Source organism: Drosophila sulfurigaster, chromosome 2L (assembly GCF_023558435.1).
Source record: "Drosophila sulfurigaster albostrigata strain 15112-1811.04 chromosome 2L, ASM2355843v2, whole genome shotgun sequence".
In the NCBI taxonomy this organism is placed as follows: Eukaryota; Metazoa; Arthropoda; class Insecta; order Diptera; family Drosophilidae; genus Drosophila; species Drosophila sulfurigaster.
The window spans coordinates 29667432-29695199 of NC_084881.1; the positions used below are offsets into that span (position 1 = coordinate 29667432).

The 27768-nt window shown below is 36.2% G+C and overlaps 2 protein-coding genes across 3 annotated transcripts; one reads left to right on the top strand and one right to left on the bottom strand.

Moving 5' to 3' along the window:
• Window positions 1-19442: 19442 nt before the first annotated feature.
• LOC133850481 (uncharacterized) lies at window positions 19443-20297 on the bottom strand. 2 transcript variants are annotated; one of them, XM_062286601.1, is made up of 2 exons: window positions 20156-20297; window positions 19443-20044 (listed from the first exon to the last, which is right to left on the bottom strand). In XM_062286601.1, exons 1-2 carry the CDS (start codon window positions 20220-20222, stop codon window positions 19599-19601), a joined length of 513 nt encoding a protein of 170 aa, XP_062142585.1. In that variant the 5' UTR covers window positions 20223-20297; the 3' UTR covers window positions 19443-19598. The 2 variants fall into 2 exon arrangements, with proteins under 2 accessions (XP_062142585.1, XP_062142584.1); XM_062286600.1 differs by having other exon boundaries at window positions 19443-20092; window positions 20156-20291.
• Window positions 20298-25898: 5601 nt separating this feature from the next.
• LOC133843291 (angiopoietin-related protein 2-like) lies at window positions 25899-27022 on the top strand. Its single transcript, XM_062276779.1, has 3 exons — window positions 25899-26122; window positions 26176-26748; window positions 26804-27022. Exons 1-3 carry the CDS (start codon window positions 25992-25994, stop codon window positions 26919-26921), a joined length of 822 nt encoding a protein of 273 aa, XP_062132763.1. The 5' UTR covers window positions 25899-25991; the 3' UTR covers window positions 26922-27022.
• Window positions 27023-27768: the final 746 nt, after the last annotated feature.

A 27768-nucleotide genomic window follows, 5' to 3' on the forward strand; every position in this document is an offset into this window, starting at 1 on the left:
GTATATTTTAGAATCATTTGGTATATCAATTTATATATTTCAGTATTTTTTCTGCATATATATATAGTATATTTTAACATTGCTTTGTTTTTAATAAAATTGTAAAATACTCTTACAGACGAGCACTTTCAAATTTGTTTTTCAAATGGAATTAAGCCCTATGAGATAGACTTGAGGAAATTATTAGTCTCTGTATATAAATATTTATTATTATTATTATTCTCATGAGACTTTCGCTGTTAATACGCTAATCGTTTTCTATTAGGAATACTGCAATATTATATCAATATTTGTTAATTATGAATAGATTCATTTAGATATAATTTTAAATTTTCTTCAATTAATTAATTGCGTCCGCTAAGTATTTGAGTTGCTTAATTCAAATAGATCAATCAAAATGTAATGAAATGAAACTTGAGTTTTCAAGTTTGTCAAGAATATTGACTAAATTAGCTAATGAGTGCGATTAAATCAATCAATTTCAAAGGATTGTACTCCAAATTCTTGAATAAATTATGCAAAGCGAAAGTCGACTGCAATTGGGATCAATACTTGGACGAAGCGAGGAAAGGAAAGCGAGTCGAGTTTGAGTAGAACTATGAGTATTTGGGTATTCGTATAATTTCAAATTCCATTGTCGAAATGAAGGCGACTTCCAAGCGTGAAGGGGGAGTGAAGGAAGTGTGGGGAGGAGGGAGGTCTAAAATGCCGCTGGCATAATTAAATGCTATGGAATTTCATAATGAAATTCACAGACATTTCGCTCAGCAGAACTTTGGGCATTTTCAATTCAATATTTTGCAGTGAAACATTTCAAGTTGCGAGTCAGCGAGTACGAGTATATATTGAAATCAGCTCGTTAAGCATTAATTCTCCTTACGAAACTCAATTGTTGACCCTCCCGACTTCAATCTACTGTGTGTGTGGCCTTTGACCGAGTTGATTTTTCACAATTTCCGGCCAAGCGAAAGCTGCGCTGTCGACTGGCGGAAACGTAATTTGGCCCTTGGCCATTATTTTGGCCACTGACCACAAAACCCAAACTCAAATCCAAATCCAAAGGCTGCGCTGCAGTTGTAGCTGGAACTCAAACTGTGAGAGGTCAAAGGCAGCCAGCCAGCTAGCCTGCCAGCCGCCTCATCATAATCGAAGCCACGAAATTGAAGTACTGCGGCGCACAATGCGGTTTCCGTTGACTGCTGATTGGCTTCCGTTTCCGCTAATTTTTGAAAGTCCGCATCGATTTACGGCATTGTTTTTGACTTGATCACTTGTTTTTTGTGTGCTTATTAAAGTTGCTGATGACCATTGTTATTGTCCTTATAGGCTGCAAGTGGCTTTTGGATTAATCTCAAAAATGAGTTCGTTGAGCTTTAAGCTTTTAGAGTAAACTTGACCTTTGTTCAGCTTCATATTGTTAACACTTGTATTGAAGACTTCATCAGTTCCCTGTGAATATGCTTAAGACGCAATTTAGTACTTTTGCTTCAAGTGGCTTTTAGATTAATCTCTGAAGTATGTGAATTTTAAACTATTAGATATTTGCTATGCAATTTGAGTAGGCTTGAACGCTATTTCTGCTTGCCTTATCAAATTTATTAAACTTTAAATAACTTATACTATTATGTGAAGATTTATCAGTTCGATCTAAGTAAGTTTTTAAACGCAATTTAGTAACTTTGCTGCAGGGACTTTTGGATTAATCTCTGAAGATTAGTATGCTCTTAATTTACGACGCTTGAAAACTTTTTCTGTTGATAAAGTAGATTTCTTTAACTTTATTTTACTTAGACTATTAACTCTACTATTTCCTCTGAATATGCTTAAAACACAATTTAATAATGTTGCTGCAAGTGGCTTTTAGATTAATCTCTGAAGTTTGTGCTTTAAGTTTTTATATAGTTGTTTGCTCAATGCATCAAAGCTTTTACTTCTTTGCTTAGTATTGCTTAGACTTTTATTCAAATCTTAATCGGTTCTTTATAAATATGCTTAAGGAGCAATTTAGAAATGTCACTCATTGCTTTATCAGCTTCCTTGTGATTTCCATTGAATTTAGTATATTATTTAGTATATTACTTATTGCTTTATCATAGATGTGTATTATTTTGCTTTTGTTCTTTTGTTCTTTCCAAGCTATAGTATATAGTAAGTGCACATAGTTATTTAATATTCGCTTTGTGGTTTAGTATTTTGCTGTTAAGTATGAATATTGAAACTCGTACTTAGCGAACTAATGTGATTATAAATACGATTTGTAATCAATAGTAGAATTCTCTGTGATTTTTCTTCTTGCTTCGGGAACCAAAAGGAAAGGAAAACGAAAAAGGATAAAGGCTGCCGGCTATCCTTTCGTTTCATCTGCTCATTTTATTGCTGCATATTCTTTATGTAAGCATATCAAAAATGTGTGTTTCGAAATAGAAATTTAAAACCTTATTACTCGAAAGGAGCGACGAACGACGGAACAACGAAAAATATATACATAAATATTTTATGGCGAAAATATTGCAGCGGAAAAAGGGACAATGTATGCAGATACATTTAGCTGAAACTGACCCCATGGCCCCAATGGTAAGGGCAAACACACACACACACACACACTCGTACACACCCGGACATACACATACACACACACACGCACACAGACAGCTGAGGCTCAGCTTGGGGCTAAATCTAAGCGCCTGTCCAGCTTCGGCCACTTCAAGTATAAACTCTGGAGCATCTCTCTCTCTCTCTCTCTGCTCTTCCTTTTCCGTCTCTTTTTTTTTTGCTCGTCTGCTTTCTTTAAATTGTGTAACAAATTGTTCCCCGGGGACGAATTTGGATTAAGTAAAAAAAGGGTTTATTTACGATGCCATACATAACACCGATGCCGAGGCCGTTCCAACTGGCCATGGCCCAAACTGCTTTCAGCTCCTCCCCTTTCTATCGCTTCGGTTTTTTATGCTTTTTATTACGTGCCCAATACTCAATTTGGGGCATATTTAAATTCATCGTCTATTGACGGCAGCCGGCGGCCATTTCGTATGCACATGAAATGCGAAAGTTGCCTTTGAATTTGAGTTTGAGTTTGCCTCTCTCATTCTCTGGGCTGGTTAGAAAGATCTATTGAGTGCTTATTCCAACTGAACTTTGAGGTTGAATACGCTTCATTTTTATGTTATTTATACTTACGCCGTCGACGAAGAGTGTGAAGCATGCAGTGGAGTAGAGTAGAGAGGAGTAAAGTTTGGGGGTAGCCCAAGGCTTGTGTTGAGAGCAAATGAAATTCAAGCCCAACCAAATATTACAAAGACAGAGACCATAAATTTCCCATAAACATAGAGCTACAGCTACACATATTCATATTGGCATACACTAACGAAAAACAGCGTTATCTACACTGAAAAAAATATTATAAAACTTAGTACTTAAAATTGTAATCTAAAAATTCGTCAAGAACATGAAAAGCTTAATGAACACTAACAAAAAATAACGTTAACTGCATAGGAACAAAAAAGGTATAAGATCTAGATTTTGATATAAAAAAGTGCGTCAAGAACTTTAAACTTTAAACTAGCGAAAAACAACGTTAGCTACACTGAAAAATAGTTTTTGAATTAACATTTTATTCTTAGCACTCAGAACTTTTGGTCTAAAAGTGCATCAAGAATTTGAAAATCAAATCTAATGTTAGAAAACACATCTTAATATTAATTTTTTATATAAGGCCCAAAATTTTATTAATAAGAGGATAAATCGTATAATTTTAAGACCAAAAGTTTGATCATAAAAACAAAATAATATTATAATTGTATTTTTTGTTTTTTTTTATTTACTATTAATTCTTTTATTATTTATAATTTGCACATTCAGTGATTCAGTTGTATGTTAATCATTTTACTTACGAAATACTTATCATCGATTCCGGCAGTATTTAAACCCAGGATTTCCTCTATTAGATTGCTGATGGTTGGTCAATTATAAAAACTTCGTAGGAAATTCGATAGATTCCAAAATTTTGTAATCCATATCTAGTATTTTTGGTCTTATTTTGCCAATTTGGTATTTTTCACACGAATTTTTTTAGTTTTAAGAATTCGATCTTAAGTTGTCTGGTTTTTGGAACTTTATTTCCAAGACGAATGTTCTTGATTTTAGAAACTGTTATTTTTCTTCAGTGTACAGTTAAGCTGAGACGACTTAAATTGTTTATTGCGAGTGTTTCTCTCAGTGTATGCAGAGTGTGCTTACATGTGTAGCTTTTGCTGTAGGTAAAAACTTGTTTACCAAAATTCTTTTCATATCTCTCACGCTCTGAGCGTGGAAAGCGCTTTGCAAGCAATTTAACAGCAGTTCTGTTCTGCTGCGATGAGACACGCCAGACCCAACGGCATCTTGATAATATTTCGATTTATACTCAACTCTACCCCTCCCTTCCTCCCTCCCACGCCTCTTTGCTTGGCATCGCGTCGCCGCGCGTTCAGAACATTTGTTGTCATTTGTTTTTTTGGGCAGACGAGTTTGAACTTTTCTGCTACCACACACACACACATACTCAACCGAAAGCTGTCAAACAGCATAAACTTCAAGCTGAAACGAGACGGAACTGATGCCTCCACCTGATCTGATGCAGCCTCCAACCTGACACTCCTCCCCTCTCCCCTCTCCCCTTGTTGTCATCGTCCTTGCATTGTCGCCAGCTTCATTCAATTGGCTGTCGAGGCTTTTGCGCTCAATTTGGCAGGCAGCAAACACAATCGTTGCGAATGAGTTTTCAAACTGTGACGTCAGCAAAGACTAAACCGAACAGCAGTTGAGATTAACAAGCGTTTAACGCTGCTCCAGTCGAACTTAGTTGTACAGTTGAGGATAGCATATACTATAGATCGTTAATTTCATAACTAACAAGTAATAAAGCTACAGTGGAGTGTGCTCGACTGTGAGATACCCGCTACTCCATAAAAGGAAAATATTGCGGTAAAATATTTGCGGTATTACAGCAAAAATACCACCATATACATCCCATTGAGTGCAAAATATACCAAATAGTCAGCCCTTAAAATATAAAATGGTATATTGAAATAGTACCACATTAAAAATATACCATAGTATGCAAAATATAACTGATTGCCAAACAAAGCTTTAAAAAGGTGCAGTATTATTCGTAAAATATAGCAAATTAATATACCGCAAAAATATTAAATATATACTAAAGACCAATTCTGATATATTGATATAATACTACATTCAAAATATAACATAGAGTGCAAAATATACCAGATTCTCAGCAAAAACTACTAAGACCCGCAAAAAGTAGACGTATCTAAGCATAAATTCACTTAAAGTACTATTTGGATAGCGAATTTTGTATGGGATTCGATAAAAAGAAGCACTGATCACAGAAAGTCAAGAGATCGGAATCACAAAAAGAAATTCGCCATTGACGACGACCAGGAGCAGCTTAGAAAAGGTGAATTTCTATTCAGCTGACGATTCGTAGCGAACCCATCATGACATGAAGTTGAGCACTTAAAATCGGGACAACAATGTGAATGTGTAGGAGGCAAATGATGGAATAGATGACATGTGTTATAAAATGTCTCTTGGTTTTTTGATCGTCGCTTTTATTTAGCTTTTCGATCAATATTAACTGAAGCGGGTCACTCAAAATGATATATTTAGAAGTACAGCGTCGTAACAGAGATGAGACAGTAATAATGAGAGCTTAACTAACATCACAAGAGAGTTGTCAGAATAGCCTAGAGAGTGAAAAGGGAATCTTCTATAAAGAAGAATTGTGATGTCAGAAAAGGAAAGAGGTAGAGAAAAATAAACGCTGCATTTCTAATGGCAAAACTTGGCTGATGTTTAGGACAACAATCAACTGAGCTAAAGCATCAATTTGCAATCGTTTCGAGGCGCAAACTATGCTCTTAAGTCAATTGATAACCATTCGGAAAGTGACTTGTAAGTGGGACTAATTATTTGGGCAACGAATGGAATAAAGCATAAATTAGCCAGTCAATGGGCAGCTGCTGCTTGCCACACAGTTCATTTCTTATTTGGTGTGGCAATTAACACGCTGCTGTGCACTTGCCTCCGATGCTGCGATGCTGCTGGATAACCGGGACAAACCTGCGATGGTCGAGGATGGCATCGAACCGCAAAGACGAGGCGCATAAAGCGCACATTGGAAATTAATTGCGGCAGATCCCAGAGCTGCATGCAAAAGGTAACTGCGTGTGTGTGTGTGTGTGTGTTGAGTCCTTTGCTGCTTGCTTGCTTGGTGGCACCCTTCAAGCGCTGCAGATGACGCTCCATTCCACACAGCATGCCACAGTCGGTGGCAGGCAGCGAGGCAGCCAACAGTCAGGCAGCCAGGCAACGGGCAGCCAGGGAGCCATCCATCCAAACCAGGCTCGCGGTTTGCCTTTTATGAAAAATTAATTTGCTTTTTGTGTTCCGCAATAATATTTTACTTGTTTCCTCTCTCTCACTCTCCATTCTCCCCCTCTCTCCTCGCTCCACACGCGGCGCAGTCAATGCAAGTCCCCTTCGAGTGTGCTGCCAATCAGAGCGTATGATTAATTTTTCGTCGCCTTCCCCCCTTTCCCCCCCTCCACGCGTTTGCCATTTCCGTTCATCTGAAGAGGTTATGCGAGTGTGTGTGCATGTGTAATAACCACGATAATGACTTATGAACTTGATTTGACTTATGCAACACTAATTTCACTTGGCTGATCAATTAGCATTTTAATGTTTTCCAACACTAGTAAAGCTAGTGTATAATTTAATTTTTTTATACCCGCTACCCATAGGGTAGAAGGGTATTATAACTTTGTGCCGGCAGGAAATGTATGTAACAGGCAGAAGGAGGCATCTCCGACCCTATAAAGTATATATATTCTTGATCAGCGTCAACAGCCGAGACGATCTAGCCATGTCCGTCTGTCCGTCTGTGTGTCTGTCCGTCTGTGTGTCCGTCTGTCTGTCCGTATGAACACCTAGATCTCAGAGACTATAAGAGATAGAGCTATAATTTTTTTTTTCGACAGCATTTGTTATGTTTGCACGCAGATCAAGTTTGTTTCAAATTTTTGCCACGCCCACTTCCGCCCCCGCAAATCAAAAAAATCGAATAACAAGCGTAAATTTAAAGCTAGAGCTGTGAATTTTGGTATATACTATAATTACTATAGTAGTTATGATTCCTGAAAATTTGGTTGCGATCAGATAAAAATTGTGGAAGTTATTAAAGAAATACTTTTGTATGGGCAAAAACGCCCACTTACTAGGGCTCTTAGTTGCTTTGGCCGACAATCTGGTACATTGTGCCGTCTATGGTATATTTTGAATGGTGTGCTGTATCGGTATACCAAACATACCATTTGGTATATTTTTAGTATTTTTTTTTAGTATTTTCGGTATATTTTGAAAATAATACCACAATATTTTGCCCTTATTAAAAATGGGTAGCGGGTATCTCACAGTCGAGCACACTCGACTGTAACTTTCTTACTTGTTATTCTATGAATTAGATTGAACTCTATAAATCAAGCTTATGCAATACTAGTTTCAGTGCTGTACAACACTTGCTTACTCGATTAACATTTCGCTGTTATCCAACACTAGCAAATGTAATTTAGTGTTAAACACGCATTATGATGCTTCTTTTCTGACTTAGTTTCTCTAAAGTTTAACTAGAAGCTGTGAACCAAATTTCTGTAGTTGTATTTGTCGTGTTATTAATTATACTGAGTATGGAAAAAGGTATCGTTGAGATAAAAGAGGTTTCATTGAGAAATGCTCAATTATCATTTTGAAATTGTCCAATACTAGTAAGAGCAATTATTTTAGTGATGCACAACGCTAGCTTGCCCAGTTATCACTTTTAAATTGTCCAGTCCTAGTAATTGCAATTATTGAGATTATTTAGTTATTCCATTAATTCTAGTATTACTAATGATGTTTTTTCTTTCTAATTTATTTGTCTGAAGATGGAAGCTAGGAACCAAAGGGGTCTGGTGTTGAATTTGTCGTTTGTAACCTCGATAATGAGTTATGAACTTGATTTGACATTGCAAATCGAGCTTAAACAACACTAATTTAAGTGCTGGACAACACAGGCTTGCTTAATTAACATTTTGAAGTTGTCCAACACTGGCAAATATAATTTATTGTTTTATGAATTAATTCTAATATTTATGATGAGTTGAATGTGGTAATTGTCGTGTTATTAATTGTATTGACGGTAGAAGCCTTAGGTACTATGTGTTTGTCAAAATAAAAAGCGATGGAGCAGCTTGTGTGAAATATTCGCACTTGCAACCAAGCAGACAATGTATATTTCTGCGCCAGTTCTTGGGAAAGTATTCTCAACGTCTGTTGGTTTCCTTTTTTATTATTATGACTCGTATTATATATTTTTTCGCTCACAGTTGTTGTTGTCAGCTCTTTAGAATTTTGCGCGCACACATTTCACATTAGAAAAACCACAAAATTATGCAGCACAATATGAAATGCATTTGAAAGACAAGTGAATCTTGTCAAGTGCCACAGTGGCAAGCACGGCCACAGTTATAACTGAAGCGAATAGAGAATGGAGACTGGAGACTAGAGACTAGAGACTAGAGAAGCGACTTGCAGAACACTTGAGTTGGCGCTTTAATCAAAAGTCAAATATTTCATGCAATGCGACAAGCAGCGTCGTGCCTGTTTTGCTGCTTGCAACTATGTTATGTGGCACCGAGATTGGGGCAGGGCTAAAGTGAAACTACTTTAACATCAGGCAGCTGCTGTCAGCATGCAAATGCAACCCCGGCGCTAACCCACACAATAGATGCCAACGATGACGCCAACAACAGCAACAACAAGAAGAACAACAACTGCGACGGCAACGACTTCTGCTCGCCTACAAATTTTACTGCTTGACAATCTGAACAAGTAGCAAGTGATACTAAGAGAGAGTGAATAGAGGACTAGAAAATACCCTGTGAGAGCATAGACTTTGAGAAGTAAAGTAGGTTGCGAAAGCATTTCATATTGCAGAAAATATAAAAGCCATTTATTATTCGATTATTATTAACCAAAATATACCAAAGATTCTTAAATATACCAAATGATGTACCACAAAAATACTATAAAAAAAGAGGGCCATATTATATTATATATAATATTATGCTACTACATACTACATACCAAAATATACCAAAGATTCTTAAATATACCAAATGATATATTTATGTTACCACAAAAACACTAAAAAACTACAAATATATGTGAAGGATTTAAATAAGCAATTTTATAACAATCTAGTTGAAATTTCCAAATTTAAGGATAATAATAATAAGAATAATTTCAGAACTAAAGTCAGCATAAAGAATTAACTGCGAGTTTGTGAAATACTCGCTACCGATTTAAAAATATAAAACAGTGCGTTATTATTCTTAAAAAATGCCCAATAATACCAAAGGACATATTTGGTATATTGATATAGTACTACCTACCAAAATATACCATATTTTCTCTTACACGTTTTAAGATTTAAGTGTTTATACTGATAGACGGACAGTGGTTGGGCTTGTATTCAGATATTGTAACGAAATTTTCACCAAAATTCTAAAAAAAATATTTGAAATGCATAGTAAAAAAATTGCCCATATCGTACGTCTATATCATATAGCTGCCATAGAAACGATAGGATAGAAATAAGTACATAGTATGAAAAAGTTTTTTGTTTTTCAAGATATGTAAACCAAACTTACAGATTGTATGCTTGGACCAGTTTTATATATGCTTGCCAAATATAGTCTAAATCGGAAAACTATATCATACAGCTGCCATAGCAGTCCGTCTAGACGGACAGACAGACGGACATGGTTATATATCTTATAGGGTCGGAGATACATCCTTCTGGCTATTACATACATTTTATGGAGACACAGAAATATAATACCCATCTACCATACGGGTACCGAGCATAAAAATTACAGCATTTGTCATCAACATAACAAATAAAATACAATAATTTCGAATACTGTGATAGCTTTAGTAGGCAGTTAATTTTACAATAAAGAATAATGTAATAATGTAATAATGTAAAACCCTTAACATCTTAACATCTTAAACAAATTTCTAAACCTTTTATAATATGCCAAACGAATATTAGACTTAGTTTCTTCTTGAACTGAACTCACAATAGTTTAAGTTGTCACAGAAAGGTTTATTTATTTATTTATTTGCAAACTTATCAAAATGCGTTCGAACTTCAGCTAGTCCACAACTATTTGGCACCTGCATACCCTTTAGCAGCTAAGCACAGGGTATAATAGAGAAGCTAGAGGCGGGAAGCAGGAAGCGTAGAAGATCCTCGGTGGCTGACTCGCATGCCTGTGCACTTGCAGCCACTTTTGGCTGGTGAGAATGAGGATGAGGATGAGGAAGGGGATGGTGAAGGAACTCTTACTCCTGCTGGGTCTGTTGGGTCTACTCAGACTGCTCGGCTGTGTCTGCTGGGGCTCTTCAGGAGAAGTTGAGGGTGTTTCAGAGAGAGGGGAGTTGTATGGGGCATCTCTGGGTTTCATGGAAATTACATTTTTGCATTCTGGCGTCGCTGCTACTCAAGTAAATGCAAATATTTCTCATTTCTCTTGCAATAAAAAGCGAAGAAATTGTCAAATGTATTCAAAATGTGCGCCGCATGCAAAATCTTTTTGAATATTTATACAAACACACACACACACACACACATACAAACTCACACGCTTAGAATGTGTTTTTGTGTGTGGTTTCATTTAAATTCCACAGCAAATCATTTTGCTAGAGAATGCTGAGATTACAGCTTGCAATATTTTATGGCCAATTCCCATGAAATTGGCTTAAACTAAATTGCATGAATCACAAGAGAGGGTATCTTCAAGTCGAGCATTGTTAGTTGATCATAGAAAATAGAATTTTAAAGTAGATTTTTTTTAATTAAACTAATGTAAAAACTACAATAGAATTTTAAATGCATTCGAATGCCAAAAACAATGGCGAAATATTCGTGAAAATTTATGGTAATCATATATGCATTATTAATCGGTTTTGTATTAACACAAAAGATTAGTTTGTTGCGTTCGTTTCGCTTCGCTTCGTTCGTTTTAATTTACTTTATTGCGAATACGTAATGCCATCAAGTATTCGCAGTGTAGAACGGCTGAAGGCAAGATGAGATGAGAGATGAGAGCTGAGCTCGTTTCATTTACGTTTTTATGTCTTCATTTTATTGTTATTTTTGTTTACCCTTTTCTTTAATGGGTGCGAGATGAAGGAGAAAGCAAAGGAAGAAGGAGAAGAGAAGAAGATAACATTAAGTCGAGGCAGAGTTTAAAGCTTTTTAAGGGCATTTATTCGGTCGGTTAAGAGCTTTTCGTTGTTATGAAACGCATAATTGATGTAATTAAATTTTAAATTAAAATTAAAATATATAAATGCCTTTTGTGAATCCCCAAAAAATCCATGTTAAATCTCTTCAAGCTGGCTTTCGAGTGTAGAATTCGCAGAACAATTTGATTTCGATTTTAAATCGGACCTCTGCATAGCTTTGGCAACGTTTAAAACTCAATTTATGATTATTTCCACACAATTTAATTCACGTAATTGATTTATGCATTGCATTTTCTGCTGCTTATCAATCCAAACGATTGTCAATCAACCCCAAGTTGATGCACAACAATAAAAAATGCATTGAATATGTGAAGCTTTGAAGCTGCCTCGTTTGTTTATTGACGAGAAATAAACAGTTTTTATACCCTATCAAAATGCAGGCATATTCGCTAGACAATTGCTAAGGGAATATTTATATTTAAAGAGTATTGAAGTAGTCGGTGATGCCCCAGTGATGATTAAAGCGCGGAAAGTGCAACAGAAGTGCAGCATTACAAACTGATTAAAAATGTATGCAAATGTGTGTGCGTAATTAAATAAATTAATTAAGCAGCGCCGTTGCCAAAGACAAGCGACAATAACGAGGGGGAGGCGGGGGCAAGGGAGGTCAAGGGTCGAGGGGCAGAGCCACTTGACAACCAACAAACAGCAACAAAAATGGCCACAACTGAAATAACAAAGCAGCAAATTGAAATTGTTGGCCATTTGTATCGCTGGCTCTTTACATTTCGCTGTTGTTATACCCGGTAACCATTGGAGTAGAAGGGTATTATAAGTTTGTGACTGCAGGCAATGTATGTAACAGGCAGAAGGAGGCATCTCTGACCCTATAAAGTATAGTTTGGCATATTTTGCACTCTGTGGTACATTTTGCATCTATAAGAAATATAGTTTTCGGTATATAGTATTTTTAATATTTTTACCGGTATATTAAGTTCCTTAAATTAATGAATAATGCTGTACTGTCTGGTATATTTTAGTACTCCATAGTATATTTTGAATATAGCTCTATATCAACATACCAAATATAGCCTTCAGTATGTTTTTGTGGTTTTGAGATATAATAATTGGTATATTTTATGAACTGTTTTAAGCTTTGGTATATTTAGTAAACCATTTTCAATGAAAAACAAAACCAAATAAAGCCTATAGTATATCTTTAGCGGTATATTAATTTTACATATTTTATGAATAATACATAGGCTTGGTTGATAATCTGGTATATTATAGGACTCAACGGTATATTTTGAAAGTTGTGTCATATAAAAATACCATTTATAGCCTTCAATATATTTTAGTATTTTTGCAGTATATTAATTTGGTATATTTTATGAATAATATAATATTACTCTGGTTTTGATCTTTGGTATATTTTAGTTAGTACTCTCTGTTATATTTTGTATGTAGTACATATCAATATACCAAATATATCATTCAGTACATTTTTTTAGTATTTTGTGGTATATTTTACAAATAAAACCACACTGTTTAGCTTTTATTCAAAATGTTTAGCGGGCATCTCATAGTCGAGCACACTCCACTTTAACTTTCGTACTTGTTGTTGTTGTTGTTGTCGCATCGCATTGTATGCAGTAATTGTGCAGTTTATTTTACCATTTGCCATTCAAGTGCAAATTAAATGCACAGTGACATCGTCGACCTTTGTCCTTTGTCCTTTGACGCGCAACTCTGCGACAGTTCATTTACCCCCTTGGGGGATGTCATGATAACTCCTGACAAAACTTACAATAGACTCAATAAAGTTATGTTGTCTTTGCCACACAATTTCAATTTTGGCAATGTATTTCGATTTACGTATTCGTTTTGCTTATTTATGATATTTTTCTCGATTATTTATTATATTTTTGCCAAAGCCGCAGACCAACAATTTATGACTATCATTTTAGAGAGTGCAAAACAAATGCAAAATAAATGCAAAGCTGGAAAAATACCCTCGATAAATAGATCGAAACATTCGCTATACAAGTGTATTAAATTGTTTATCTATCGGCACTAATAATTCATCACTTTGAATAATTTTATTTATGACATATGAAATATTCAAATTAAATACATTTTTATTTCGTATTTCGTTTGATTTATTGCATGTTCTTTATTGCATTTTGCATCCATCAGTCAAATGAAATTCGCTATTTATTTGCACAATTGTATTTTTGCTATTAATTTGCTGTTCACAAAAATAAACAAGAAATAAATTTAAGATATATTTGAAATCAAATTAAATGCTTTGAATAACTTTCTGTTTGATTATCCCGTAAAATAACTGCTTTAAAATAAAGCACATAATAATAAATTTGGAAAGAAATTTTCAGTAATACTAAAAATAAGCATTTATGCTAGAAACATATCATCGAACAGCTTTCAGTGATAAATATTAAATATAAAAAAGGGTCATACAAAAATTGCATATATTGTCGAAAAATAAATAAATATTAAGTGCACAATAATCTTGAATAGAATGAAATAAAATACTCAATCTAAAGTAAATTTAATTAACTTTAATTAATATAGATATTTCTTTTAATACAATTAAATGACTTTCAATCTAAATTAATTAAATTTCCTAAAGTAAAATATATATTTCTTTTAATATAATAAATTAGTTCGCGAAGTAAAATAATTAAATGCCATAAAGTAAAATCGTATTCCTTTCAATGCAATAAAATAATTCTCCATCTAAAATAAATCGAAATTGTCATAAAATAAAATACATATTCGTATTCATTATTCGAAATGTGTCGAATGATTACCATGCAATCCTCTTTTGCCATATAGCAGGTAATCCCTTTGAAATGAGAATGTAAATCCCGATGTTAACATTAGCGCATATTTGCTGCTTACCAAACGCGAGCAACAGCGGGACATGTCTCCGGTTTCAATTGCAACTCACACACACACACACACTTACTCACTCACCTCTCTGTTGAATACTCAACACTCTCTTATACCAACCACCGCTTGCGGCTCACCCCTCAACAGCACTCCACTCAGCACTTGGCTTCCACACGGCCACAAGTTTTGTCGCTTTGGGTGGTGAGTTTTGTGGTGGTGAATTTGTGCGATTTGAATTGAAACTGCTGCGCGTGTTGAGTCTGTGGAGAGTTTTAACAGAGGCCTGTTAATAACAGCTGCTGTTATTGTTTAGGGAATACTGTTTAAATTGCAAGTTGATTTGTATTATATAATAGTATTGCCTGAATTTCATTAGAGAGATTTTCATGCTGCAATTTGAAGAGCTAACTAAACATTAGAGCGAGTGCAGTGCAGTCTTGCACTTGATGTCGCAATCAATATGCATAAGACTTGTTATTTTGATTTGGCAAACCCAAGTAAATGCAACCTCTTCCCCCATCTTCTCTTCTTCCATCCCGAATGTCCAATCAATACAATACTCTATGTAGGCCTCAGCCCCAAGCTCAAGTTGAGTCTCCGACGACGGTCATCATGAAATTGGATTGACAAGAGAGAGTAAGAGCATTTTGGCTGCTCGACTCTCGAAACTTGTGTAAGAGTCAACTCTGTGTGTGTGTGTATGTGTGTGTGTGTGAGTCTATCCATGTGCATGAATCATGTAACCGAAGCTTTAACTTGCCATGTGAACGAACTCCGGCCGCAATAAATTTCAAATAGAACTCAACTAAGGAGCGTACACATACTTTTAGCTCTCTATAGAGTAAAGTCAACACACACACACACAAAGACATACACGATTGTAAGTTGGAATTGCATTGCGTTTATTTGCAAAGACCTCACTGCAAAAGTCAATTGACTCAATAAATTATTTTTAAAGCAATCAATGCAACTTTTTTTTTGGGCGACAAAAATCCAATTCAGAAAACTTTGCATTTCTCACTGGCAAACTTAAAGTTGTGTCATTTAAAAGCTGAGATTAAATTTTGCTTGAAAATTGTCTTGGCAACTCGATTTAATTATGTTGACAAGCGAAGCGGCCACAAAGTGCATTTGCTTTCGCATATTAATTGTCTTGTGTGGGTGCTCTTAAGCACACTCTATTAAATAGCAAAAGCCTTCTACAGAATAGATCTATGCCTACACACTCTCTTTTGCTCTCTTTACCTAAATTGTCCAGTTTGGTAAGCAGCTTTGCTTTCGTCATGTCACCAAATGAACACAGCAACAAAACTGCAAAAACAATAACAAAACGCCTGCATCTGTGGTGAGGGCGTGTGATAGACACGATCAGCGAATGCGTTTGCTTTGACAATCGAGTAGCGCGCACTCGCTTGCACTTTGACTCGAACTTCATTATGGGACATTGCTCTCATAATTGTCAGATTTGGAGCATTTATTTCCTTTGCCCAAAATTGCACTTTTGAAAGTGCCTTGGAGCTTTGGCATGGAAGGGAAGAATAATGTCCCACAAATATCAGTATGTGACAAACGAGCGCAGAGTGAATAAGAAACAATAAATTATTTTTAAAGCAATCAATGCAACTTTTTTTTTTTTTTTGGGCGACAAAAATCCAATTCACAAAACTTTGCATTTCTCTCTGGCAAACTTAAAGTGTCGCATTTAAAAGCTGAGCTTAAATTTTGCTAGAAAATTGTCTTGGCAACTCGGTTTAATTATGTTGACAATCGAAGCGGCCACAAAGTGCATTTGCTTTCATATTCGCATATTAATTGTCTTGTGTGGGTCTCTATCAAGGTGGCTTGGCAAATTTGAAATATTTTCAATTATCATGTGCAACATGTCAAGAGGCCAGATAGAGAGAGATGGAGAGAGAGAGGCAAAGAGAAGGGCAATGCATCAGTGGTGAAATTAGCCAAATTATTGAAGTAAACAGGGCGAGAAAGAGAGAGAGAGAGAGAGTGAGTGGACAAGTCTTGTTTGCGCTTAAAATTTAATTTCACGCACAATTGAGTTCATGCATAATTTTCGACTGAGGGTGATAAATTATTGCTGTTATTGCACACACACAACGCACACGCACACACAACACATCGAGGAGGCAAGCAAAACAAGAAACAGAACCGAGAGAAGCAGCACAATAATGACCCTAGCTAACGCCAGCTGCAGCTGCCTCTCTCCGCGCTTCTCACTCTCGGTTGTGTTCTGTGCTAGCTGCTAGCTTCCTCTCCCTATCTCTCTCTCTCTGTCACTCTCGCTGCAGTTGCTTGCATTGTCCTCGTCGTCGTCGTTGCTCGTTTGCTACGTTCATTAATTCGCTGCCATAAAACAGCCAGGGGCATATTTTGCCTTGCTTGCATTTGCATACTTTCAGGCGGCAACAGCAACAGCCGAACAACAGTAGGCACCTGTTACCGCGACCAGTTCCCACTTCCCAGCTCCCAACTCGAAGCCGCCTCCAACAACACATGTCTGCTCATAATTAATGTGTAAATTGTAAAGCTGCGCTCTCGCCCATTTCCTTCTGTTTCCCTGCTTTGTGGCCGTGTTCAACAGCGCAGGCAACCAGCTCGACAACAAGAGCAGCGAGCTAGAGAGGGTGAGGCGAGGGTGGCAAGCAAGCAAGCCTAGTTAATACAAAAACAACAACAACAACATCAATAAACGACTATGACCCGGCACATGCTGGGGCCCAAAATGCGTTTTGACGTTGCACAAGGCTTAATTGCATTTAGTTCGCCGATCAGATCGAAACTGAGCGGAGAACAGGTAGCAAAAGCGATTTGGCGCACAACAATTTATTAGGCAAAAAGCTTAAATTGTTTTATGCGACGCACGACGACAACACTAAACATGAAACACCAAATACTCTAATTAAACGCATTTATTTATTTATTCTAAGTGCAGATTTTAATGAAATTCATAAGTACAAGCTCGACTCAAGGTAATTATTATTTATTTTTATTTTAAATTTACAATTTGCTCACAATTATTATCAGATAAGTACCAAAGAAATCTTTAACGGTTATAAATCATTTTAGTTGACAGCAGAATTAAGAGTTAATTAAGGCTTTTGGGTTTTTTTTTGTAAATACTTTTTCTCTTCGTGAATCTATTATATTATGTTCCTTACTTTGATTTCCTTTAATTACTCTAAACTGTTTAAGTAGTGAAGGTCAACTTATTTATAAATACTTGTAAAATATTTATAGTTTGAAAAAGCGCTCTTAAGCACACTCTATTAAATAGTAAAAGCCTTTTACTCTCTTTTGCTCTCTTTAGCTTAATTGTCCAGTTTGGTAAGCAGCTTTGCTTTGCAACAAAACTGCAATAACAATAACAAAATGCCTGCAACTGTGGTGAGGGCGTGTGATAGACACGGATCAGCGAATGCGTTTGCTTTGATAATCAAGTAGCGCGTACTCGCTTGCACTCGGACCCTCGCCTTTTCGTCTTGAGCTTGTCAACTTCAGTATGGGACATTGCTCTCATAATTGTCAGATTTGGAGCATTTATTCCCTTATGCCCAAAATTGCACTTTTGAAAGTTCCTTGCAGCTTTGGCATGGAAGGGAAGAATAATGTCCCACAAATATCAGTATGTGACAAACGAGCGCAGAGTGAAAATGTAAAGTTGCGATCGCGAAGCATTTGCATTTCAAAATCTATATATTAATTAGTAATCATATTCAATATCGACAAGTGAATAATATAAAATACGTGTGTGAAGTTTTTTTTTGCGTAATTTGTTTGCTGTGTAAATTGAAAAAAGTGCGTCGAAAAGTGGCGTGATTTTTCGTTTATGTTCCACCTTCAAATTCGTGTGTGCATTGGTGTTGCTGTGTGCTGCATAGAAGTAAAATGCAAACGTAGCCGAGAGTGTGTGTGTTTTGTTTTTTTTTCTTTTTTCCGTGATTTTACGTGAGACAGTCTTCAAAATTTGTAAACGTGAGTTTGTGTGTTTTTTTTTGTTTGTTTTCTTTCTTTTTTTTTTGGGTGATTATAAGTGTTAAAGTGAAAGTGAAAGTTAAAGAGTGCAAGTTAATTTAGTGAAGTTCTTAATAATGAATGCATGTATACAGCGCTGTTGTGTCAATATGTAAAGGTGAGTGACCTCAAATACCTCAAATACTTGCAAACATACATATTACATACTTATATATATGTTAGTGCATTTCAAGGTTCAAAATTGTTATTGCTTTGCTATTTGCTAAGCCTGCTCGAGTGAAGAGACGAAGACATGTTCGGCTTCGTAGGATCGCACTTCGGCAATTCGCATTTGTTCTGTCTTTGTCATCGACTCAAAGCAATTTAAGCAAGCGCTCAAATTGATTTTCTCTTGTCTAATTATGCCTCTTTAGTATAAAGACAACTTAAGCTTACGCACTGCGTTAAATTTGTGTGTTACCTTACAATGCTTGCACATAGTAAATGCGTATTCTCTTACGAGTGATAATCGGGTATTTTCCAAGGTCGCTTTGCGCTCGAAGTTATTTTTGCTTTTTGCTAAGCTTGCTCGAGTGAAGAGACGAAGACATGTTCGGCATCTTATGATAGGATCGAACTTCGGCAATTCGCATTAGCTTCGTCTTCGCCATCAACTCAAAACAATTTAAGCATGCGTTCAAATTGATTTTTGCTTGCTTAATTGTGTCACTTAAGTTGAAGTTTAAAGATAACTCAAAAATTGTGCTAGGAGAAAAACTGAGTATTCTCTTACGATTTATAATCTGGTATTTGCCAAGATGGCATTGCATTCAAAATTATTTTTATTTATGCTGTTGCCGAGGTTTTCACGAGTTAATAGACGCAGACATGTTCGGCATCTATGATCGCAATTCGCCTTAGCTTTGTCTTTCTCATCAACTCAAATCAACTTAAGCATGCGCTCAAATTGACTTTTGCTTGTTTAGTTATGTCTCTTAAGTAGGAGTATAAAGAGAACAAAAAGCTTACGCAGTGCGTTAATTTTGTGCTTTGCCTAACAATGCTTATCTGCTTATCTGAGCATTCTCTTACGATTGATAACCGGTTTTTTTTTAGCTTGGGGCACCGTCGAAGCATATCAGCTACCTTCTTTAAATTGCATGGAATCTCTGAGACCTTAGTCGTAAACTTCTTTCACACAAAAAACAACATTCATTATTTATGAATAGATATATTTTCTCTTAATTTATTTCAATAAATAGATGAAATTTGTTAAGCTGCACATGAGTTATGAGTTGCATTTGTTGTCCTAAATATTTGACTAGTTTTTTAATAATACTTGTGTGTGTGTGTGTGTGTGTGGGTGATTAGTTGGAATCACTGAAGTCTTGATCAGTCAGCAGTATTTCGTAGTTTAAAGGTGGCTCCTCATACCCCTGTGAACGGTATCCAGCTTTGCGGCTAAAGAGCTGGCAATAACTGCGAAGCACCTCGAAGGCCTGAAGACGATTCGACAACTGAAACAGCATTTTGTTAGGCTGTATTTTCACTCTCTGCATGCTGTAAGCCAGATGCGGCAAATCCAGATCTTCTGTTATAATCTTGCGCAGATAATCCACTGGACCGGCCTTCAGATTGTACCAGATGAATAGCAGACGTGGATGCGTGTAGGGCCCGTGGTCCAAATACTCGTCGCATCTGCTCAACTGTTCGTCATCGCTGGTGATCTCCACTTGACGCTTTGCACGATGATTCGTCTCGTCCAGGAAAGGCCATTGCCACACTGGCAACTGGGGGCGAGTTGGCGTCGCTTCTGTGGGAAAGGTAAAGTCTCTTGAGTAATTGGGGGCTGGTTTTGGATCTGAGAAAAACGAAGGTAAGCCAGAAAATCCCAGGGAGGTGTGTCTTAGTGTTATCTACTTACGAACAATGCAACTGCATAATGCAAAAACCGCAAACAGCGAACTGGCAATCAATATTCTCTGGTGCATGACTAAAACCTGTTTCTGTTCAAGATGTTTAACAACGACTGTTGACCGCTGCCGCAAACTCACACCTTAAATAGACGATTTACTCGGTCTCTCTCGAATCGTTTACCACTTAGTGACGTATGTCGATAACGTAGTAAACAAAAAAAGGTTTATGAATGAATGTATTGTATAAATAAATAGTGAGCTTGAGACAACAGGTGGGTGTGACCACGATATCGGGTATGTTTAGGTATTCCTAGTAAAAAGTGATTCATAGCGGACGCATTTCGAAGATTAAGAAATTGGAATTGTTCATCGCTGAACAATGCTCCAGTTATGATAATGAGTGTAAATAAAAATGTATTTCTATAGAAGCTGTCACTTTTTGAATACCTTATTATACCCGCTTTGTTATTTGGACCGGGTATTTGGTAAACATAATACTTCATTATAAATAATGGAATAACCAATTTCGTCTGTTGCTACTCAGAATTCGCACGAAACGTTAAGTGTGAATTTGAGTGCACACTGCTTGACTTTCAGGTGATTCACATGCCTAAAAAGCAAAACAAATATGTTTTGAATTCGGTCAACACACCGCGCTTTGCATACAATTGAACAAAGTGTATCTTAATCGCTTGAAAGTGAACGTCACGTTTTTGACATTGTTTTTGATCGACTTGAACTTGTTTGAATAATACTCATATATTTTGATTATCAAAATTATGCAAGAGGGGAATAACATTAAAACAAAAACCCCCAATTGGTAAAAATAAGCTCAATATTATTTTCAGAATATTCCCGTACAAAATTCTCTGGAAATTTTCAAATTTCTTATCACTTAAAATTGATTGATTGACAGTTAATACGGAGATAGAAAAATAAATTTTAAGAGTAACCAGAATTCTCTAGAAACATTTTGCACATTGCAATGAAATAAAATTGTTGCATTTGAATTTGCAAATCTCAAATTTGTTGAATCATTTTAACAAGAAATTACAGTAGGATATCCAATGCTGTTTGACCGTGTTTGACTATGCGGGAATACCTACTATTCATTGTACAAGAATTGTCAAGAATATATTACTTGGATTGGATTAGATAATGAAATGTTTTTAAATGCTTCTCAGTCCGGGAATTCTTTGAGAAATCTTAGCTTAAAGTCTTGCCTCGATTTCTATGGTTAGGCTTTGTGCAACGAATCTCTTTGAAGGCAAAAAGGTGAATTGTCGTTGTTGTTTCCAGTGGGCGACCTTTTGACATGAGGTTGCTCCCATTTTTGGAGGGAGAGAGAGACGAGTGCAGAGGGAAGCGCGTAGGTCTTTTGATTTTGTAAGCTGAGCAGAGCGCACAATTGTTGTCCTGCTACTGCAGTAGTCGGGTGCCATTAGTGAGATTAAAACTATGACCAAAGCGAGAGCTCAACTGACAGTGGCAGAGGCAGGCAGAGCAGCTGCAACTATCGCTTTGTTTCAGCTCCCAACAATGGGGCGTATCTGTCCGTCTGTCCGTCTTCTGTCGTTGCTCCTAATGACGCAATGCGTACTCGTACATTGTATACAATTTACCCTTTACTTTGTCAGCCTCCTTTTCCTTCTGCAATGCACCATGAACGAGAGAGAGAATTGTGCATTGTGCTTATGTACATATAGAAAGAGATATATTATCATAGCACTGAGATGCAAGCATCCATAACAAAACAGTTGACACAAACAGCACTCAGCTTGCCAAAAAGAGAGTGAAGGACCAAGAGGTAGAGGTAGATGCATTTGTTGTCGCTCTAATCTAGCTTTGATGAGCTCGACAGCCCATTCATACTCGTAGTTCAATTTGTTGGCCACAAATCATGGCATGGAAATGGAAATGCGTACAATCCCCATCACTCACTCTTTCTCTCAGCTCATCCCCCTTCAGGGTTGCTGCATTCACATGCAGAATCTGCAGTCCTGTAATTGACAGTTGAAATGCACAAATCCCATTTGACATTGGCTCCAAATTGGATAACCGTAATTTGTTAACTGTCACATTATTCAAATTAAAGAGCCCCAGTCATTAATAATCATGACAATAAATAATGCGACAAAAGCCCCACAACAAATTTGTGCCTATTTTAAGCTCACAAACGTATGACTGAAGGTTGTTTTTATATAAAGCAACAAACACTACTAAACTTAATTTAATCCCTTTATAGAACTTATAAAGCTTTATAAAGCTATGCCTGTTTAATGTAAAAAGTATTTGCTTAAAAGCTTTTGCTTTAGCGTATACTTGAAAAGATTTGATGAATTTTTTGCTTTAGTCAAAAAGTTGATTAAGAATGAGCTTATAAAGCTTTACAAAAGCATTGCTTGCTTAATTAAAAAAGTATTTGTTTAAAAGCTTTTGCTGAATTGATTTGATTAATTGCTTAGGGAGCTTTACTTGGAAATTTAATTTGAAGTCTATAATGAGACTTTTCTTTATTCGTTTTAAAAAACTAAACAGAACTTAATTGTTTTAACTTTAAAAGTAAAAGCTCAAAAGCTGTATAAAATTCTCAAAAAGCTTTTGCTTTAGCGTATGCTTGAAAAGCTTTGATGAATTCTTTGCTTTAGTCAAAAAGTTGCTTAAGAATGAGCTTATAAATCTTTATAAAGCATTGCTTGCTTAATTTAAAAAGTATTTGTTTAAAAGCTTTGAAGAATTGCTTAAGAAATGTGATTTGAAAACTATAATGAGACTTTTCTTTATGCTTATCTTTATAAAAAAACTAAACAGAACTTAATTGTTTTAACTTTAAAAGAAAAAGCTCAACATTTGCATCTAATGCTCAAAAAGCTGTCATTCATTATTCGCCAAAAGCTCGTTTTACCGAAGCTTAAAGCACTTTTGCATTCTTGCTTATGAACTGTTATTCATAATTTACTGAAAAACTGGCAAGGAGAGAAGAACTGTGAAAACTGCAGACGCCTCTTCAAATGATAAAAGTTGCGCATTCTAAAAAGTTGCCAAGTATGCAGTTAAATAAGTTTGGGCGTCTCGAAATTAAATTTAATTTTCACCTCTTTTTCGCAACGCAACGCAACGCAAAACGCAAAGTTGTTTGAACAGCGTCAAGCACTTGAGATTCAAGTGCCTTGCAGGCGCCTTTATTGTGGTGACTTTATATGGCGAGGGCGGAGGAGGAGGTGGAACGATTGAGGGGGGGGAAGTTGATGGAAGAAAAATGTGCACACGGCGTGGTTACAAATTGGTTCGGTTTACTTTGTTGTGGCTTTTGGCCAAGTTGCTGGGCCTGATTTTATTTTTTACTTATTGCCCTGATTCAATTTGATTACACACACACACACACAGAGAGAAAAAGAGAAAGAGAAGAGAGATTCAGGTGAATGAATTATGAAGCAAATTCAAGTTGTTTTTTGCATTTGACATTTTGGCAAACATTTCAGCATTTGGCAAACCACTTTTCTTTTCTGTGAGGAGAGGGGGGACACCATCAAATGGCACTCATATATCTCAAGACATGAGACAGGAAACTGGGGAGAAGTTTCAATAAATGGCCAGAGGACCAGGAAAAGGGACGAGATTGTTTGGCTTTGTGCATTTGTTTGCCTCGCAATATGGTCCACAGCAGCAGTTTTATTAAATTCTTACAAAGGCTTCGCGTACTTTGCCCCTCGTCCCTCGCCCCTCGCAAGAAGGAAAAAAAAGGCAATAAAAATCATTTAACAAAGTCAAACAACAATAAAAATTAAACTTTGCCGTCAACGTAGCCAAATAAAGAGTACGCCAGGAATGCGACTAGAAGATGCCCTCTAAGCAAATGAGTTGAGGGAGCAACTATTTCCAAAGTGTAATTACATTCGACAAGTATTTGGTACATTAGTATCACAGATATATTATTGTGTTGTTTGTGCATTTCTAGATACCCTTTAGTTGACGTTTATAGGGTATATAGAGCGAGGCAAACGCTGAGCGCAGTCGAGCGTAAAAAGCGTGGCGAAAGCAAAAGACGAAGCAAAGCAAAGCAAAGCAAAGGCAAACGGCAAAAGTACATAACAAAAAGAAAATTAAATAATAAATATAAATATAAATAACGCAGTGCGATATGCGACCGAGAGCCAAAAGTCAAAAGTTTTCCAAATTAATTTTCAAATCTGCTGCAAGTGGAAAAAGCTCATGTGTATGCGAGTTGTGCCTGTCATCGTGTGAAAGGACGCAGAAGAGGACAATTTATTATGTCATGCCTCGTCAGGCATCGAGGGGAGACACAGCAAAGAGTGAGAGAGAGAGAGGGGAGAGAGAGAGAGAGAGAGACTTCACTGAGATGGAGACTTTGACTGAGCTGAAGCCAAAGGCAACGACATCATCATAAATCAATCCATTTGACGACCTCAACGATGAGTTGAGCTCGACGTAGTGCGACGAATTTAATTACATTTAAGCGAATGGGTGGCAACCCCTCAATCCCCCACCCACCACACACATATATACACACACCTCACTCTTCCCTATCACTCGCTGCTGTCAAATAATTCAATTCTATTCACTTCGATCCATTTCGTTGCAATGCAATAATGCTAAGTGCTACCCAGACATTCAACATCCAGAGAGCGAGGATGACTCGGAACAAAAGGCCCAAAAGCGCCTGTAGGCCAGGTCGACAGTGACAACAGCAGTGACAGACGCAGAGACAGAAGTAGAGACAGAGACTGAAGCTGAAGCTGAGCCTGAGACCGAGAGATAACCAAGAAGCCACAACATTTCCTGTTGCTCAAAATGATTTCACTTATGTTTGCTGATAACTGTATAGCTCATTTACGTAACAGTATTGTTTTCGGTATATTTATGTGGTATATTTTAAGAGTATATTAATACCGTTGACTTGCTTCTATTCATGTTGTCTATCGGGGATCTAACATTTAAATATGCTTAAGTGTAATTTTCTAACATTAATAACTGAATAGTTTTTATAACTAACAGTACTTTTCGGTATATTTATATGGTATTTTTTAACGATAATACCGTTTTTGCATTGTTCTGCTTTTATAGGAATTTGGTGGCGCATTTTTCACAGCCGATATGCTCGGTTGTAATTTTCTAACATGTTTTGTTTATTATACTGATAACTGAAGAGTTCATTAAGATGACAGTATTTTTTGGTATATTTTTAAGGTAAATTTTACCGATAATAGCGCTTCCGCATTGATTTGATGTTATTGACCGTCTTTTTTGGTATATTTATGAGGTATATTGTAGCGGTTTTTATTGATTTAGTCTTATTAATATTGTGTAGCGGGTATTTAACATTCGACTACGCTAGTCTGTAGCTTATGCTATTTATTTGCTTCCATTCCACTCCGTGGTTCTGCAGTGGCTATAATTTATTTAACTAGATTGTGTTGATCCAGTTTTAATTTATTTTTATAAACTATAGTTATCATATCATATACAGTACACAAATTTTTAATCCCTTTTATAATTTAAATACCAAGTGGTTTTAGTTGCTCAAAAATTCAAAATAACACTTATCCAATTTTTGATAATTAAGTCAGTCAGCTAGTCACTAAAAATATGTTCTATGTTTATTTAAATAATATTTGGTTGCCATGTAATATGAGAATGTTGAGTGCCTGATTTTTATAGCATTATTTACTGATGAGTTTAGCACATTCAAAACGTTAAAAGAATAATTCCTATGTTGCGATAAAAAGCGGATTTAATGATAAGAAGCATTCGCTTTTCATATATAAGAGTGAGGTATATGGAAATTAGCTCAGTCTTGTAGCAATTTCATTTACTATCACAAAAATGTTGCCAAGTTTAAAATATTTCATATTTCTTATAAATATATCTGCGGTTCTTTGCAATGTTACCTCGCAAGCAGAGTTCAATGCAACTAATGAAATTCTTGCAATTAAAACGCAGTTAGCCGACTTAAAGTGAGTTAGAAGATTCCTATATTCATACAAGTTAGTTACAATAAATTTCCCAGAGCGGAACAAGATCGTCTGCGATTGTTTCAGAGTTATGTCGGCTTGCATTATGTGAGTAGTTGTGCCGAGGCAACAGCTAATTCGCAATCAAGTGGAATCTACGACATTTATGTTCCCAACTACATTCAAAACCCCTTTAAAGTGGCCTGTGATGCCGAGACTCAGGATGGAGGTTGGACTACAATTTTGAATAGAGTCGATGGAAGTGTGGACTTTTATCGCAATTGGACTTACTACAAAAACGGATTTGGGAATCTAGATGGTGAATTCTTCTTGGGATTGGATAAAATACACGCATTAACTGCAGAATATAGCCAAGAGTTGCTTGTGATACTCGAAGACTATCTGGGAACAGAAGTATATGAAAAGTATGAGAAATTCGCGATTGGCGACGAAAGTGAAGACTACGTCTTGCACACTCTGGGCACAGCCAGCGGAACTGCAGGCGATTCGCTCAGAGATAACTATCGTCAGAAGTTTTCAACATATGATCGGGATAATGATGCTTGGTTCGCTGGAAGCTGCGCCACGGGACAACAAGGCGCCTGGTGGTACAACTCGTGTACTTCAGCGTAAGAAAAAGTGTTTATTGCTCTATTGTGAAGGCTAACATCTTACTCGTTATAGCAACTTGGCGGGCACATACAATGGGACACTTGACCAGGGCATTTTCTGGACCGAATTTCGTGCTTATATTTCCCTTAAAAAAGCCACAATGATGATACGTCCAAGAAAGTCATCCTAGATTGTACTATTTATTGACATTCGGCATTTGTCTGATATAGTAGAATAGGAAAGGAATTCAATACTAGAAAAAATAATAAAAAAAAAAATATACCAAAAAATGTTGTAATAATACCATAAGACATATTTGGTATTACCAAAGCGTCTGCCGTATAGAATTATTTCTTGAATAATTTGTTTACATAGAGAAATTATAATAAATATTGAATACATCGTTTAGCATATTGATGAATAAAATTCAAATAGATTCTAGGATTCTGGTTAATAGAAACAGGCGGACAGACAGAAAAGAATGTCAAATGAATATACCATAATTGTTATAATAAACAGACAAAAAAAAGTCTCAAATTAATACGAAGAAGAAAAAGAATACCACATACCGAAAGCTATATTTGGTATATTAAGTGCAGAATATACTAGATTGTGTAAGCCAGCAGCCATATAAAATGAAAATGAATTAAGTAACTTGGTTACATAAAGAAACTATAATAAATATTGGATAAATCATTTGGCATATTGCTGACTACCATTCAAATAGATGCTAAGTAAAGTGACATAATTGAGAAAGTGGAGAAAACAAATGAGAGAAAAATAAGGCGAAGCATTATTTTTGGTTATATGAATATTACTTTTGCGACTAAATGTGATAATTTGCTGGTTTTTGGCAAGACGTTCGTGTGTAATTGGCCAAATTGCCACACATTTGGCAAGTCGTTAAAACGTCCAGCACAATTCAATTTATGGCTTGCTCTCTTTCTCTTTCTCTCTCTCTCTATCTTTATCTTTATCTCCATCTGCAGCACTATATATCTTTTCCATATACATCTGGAATATGAACTCGATGTGTT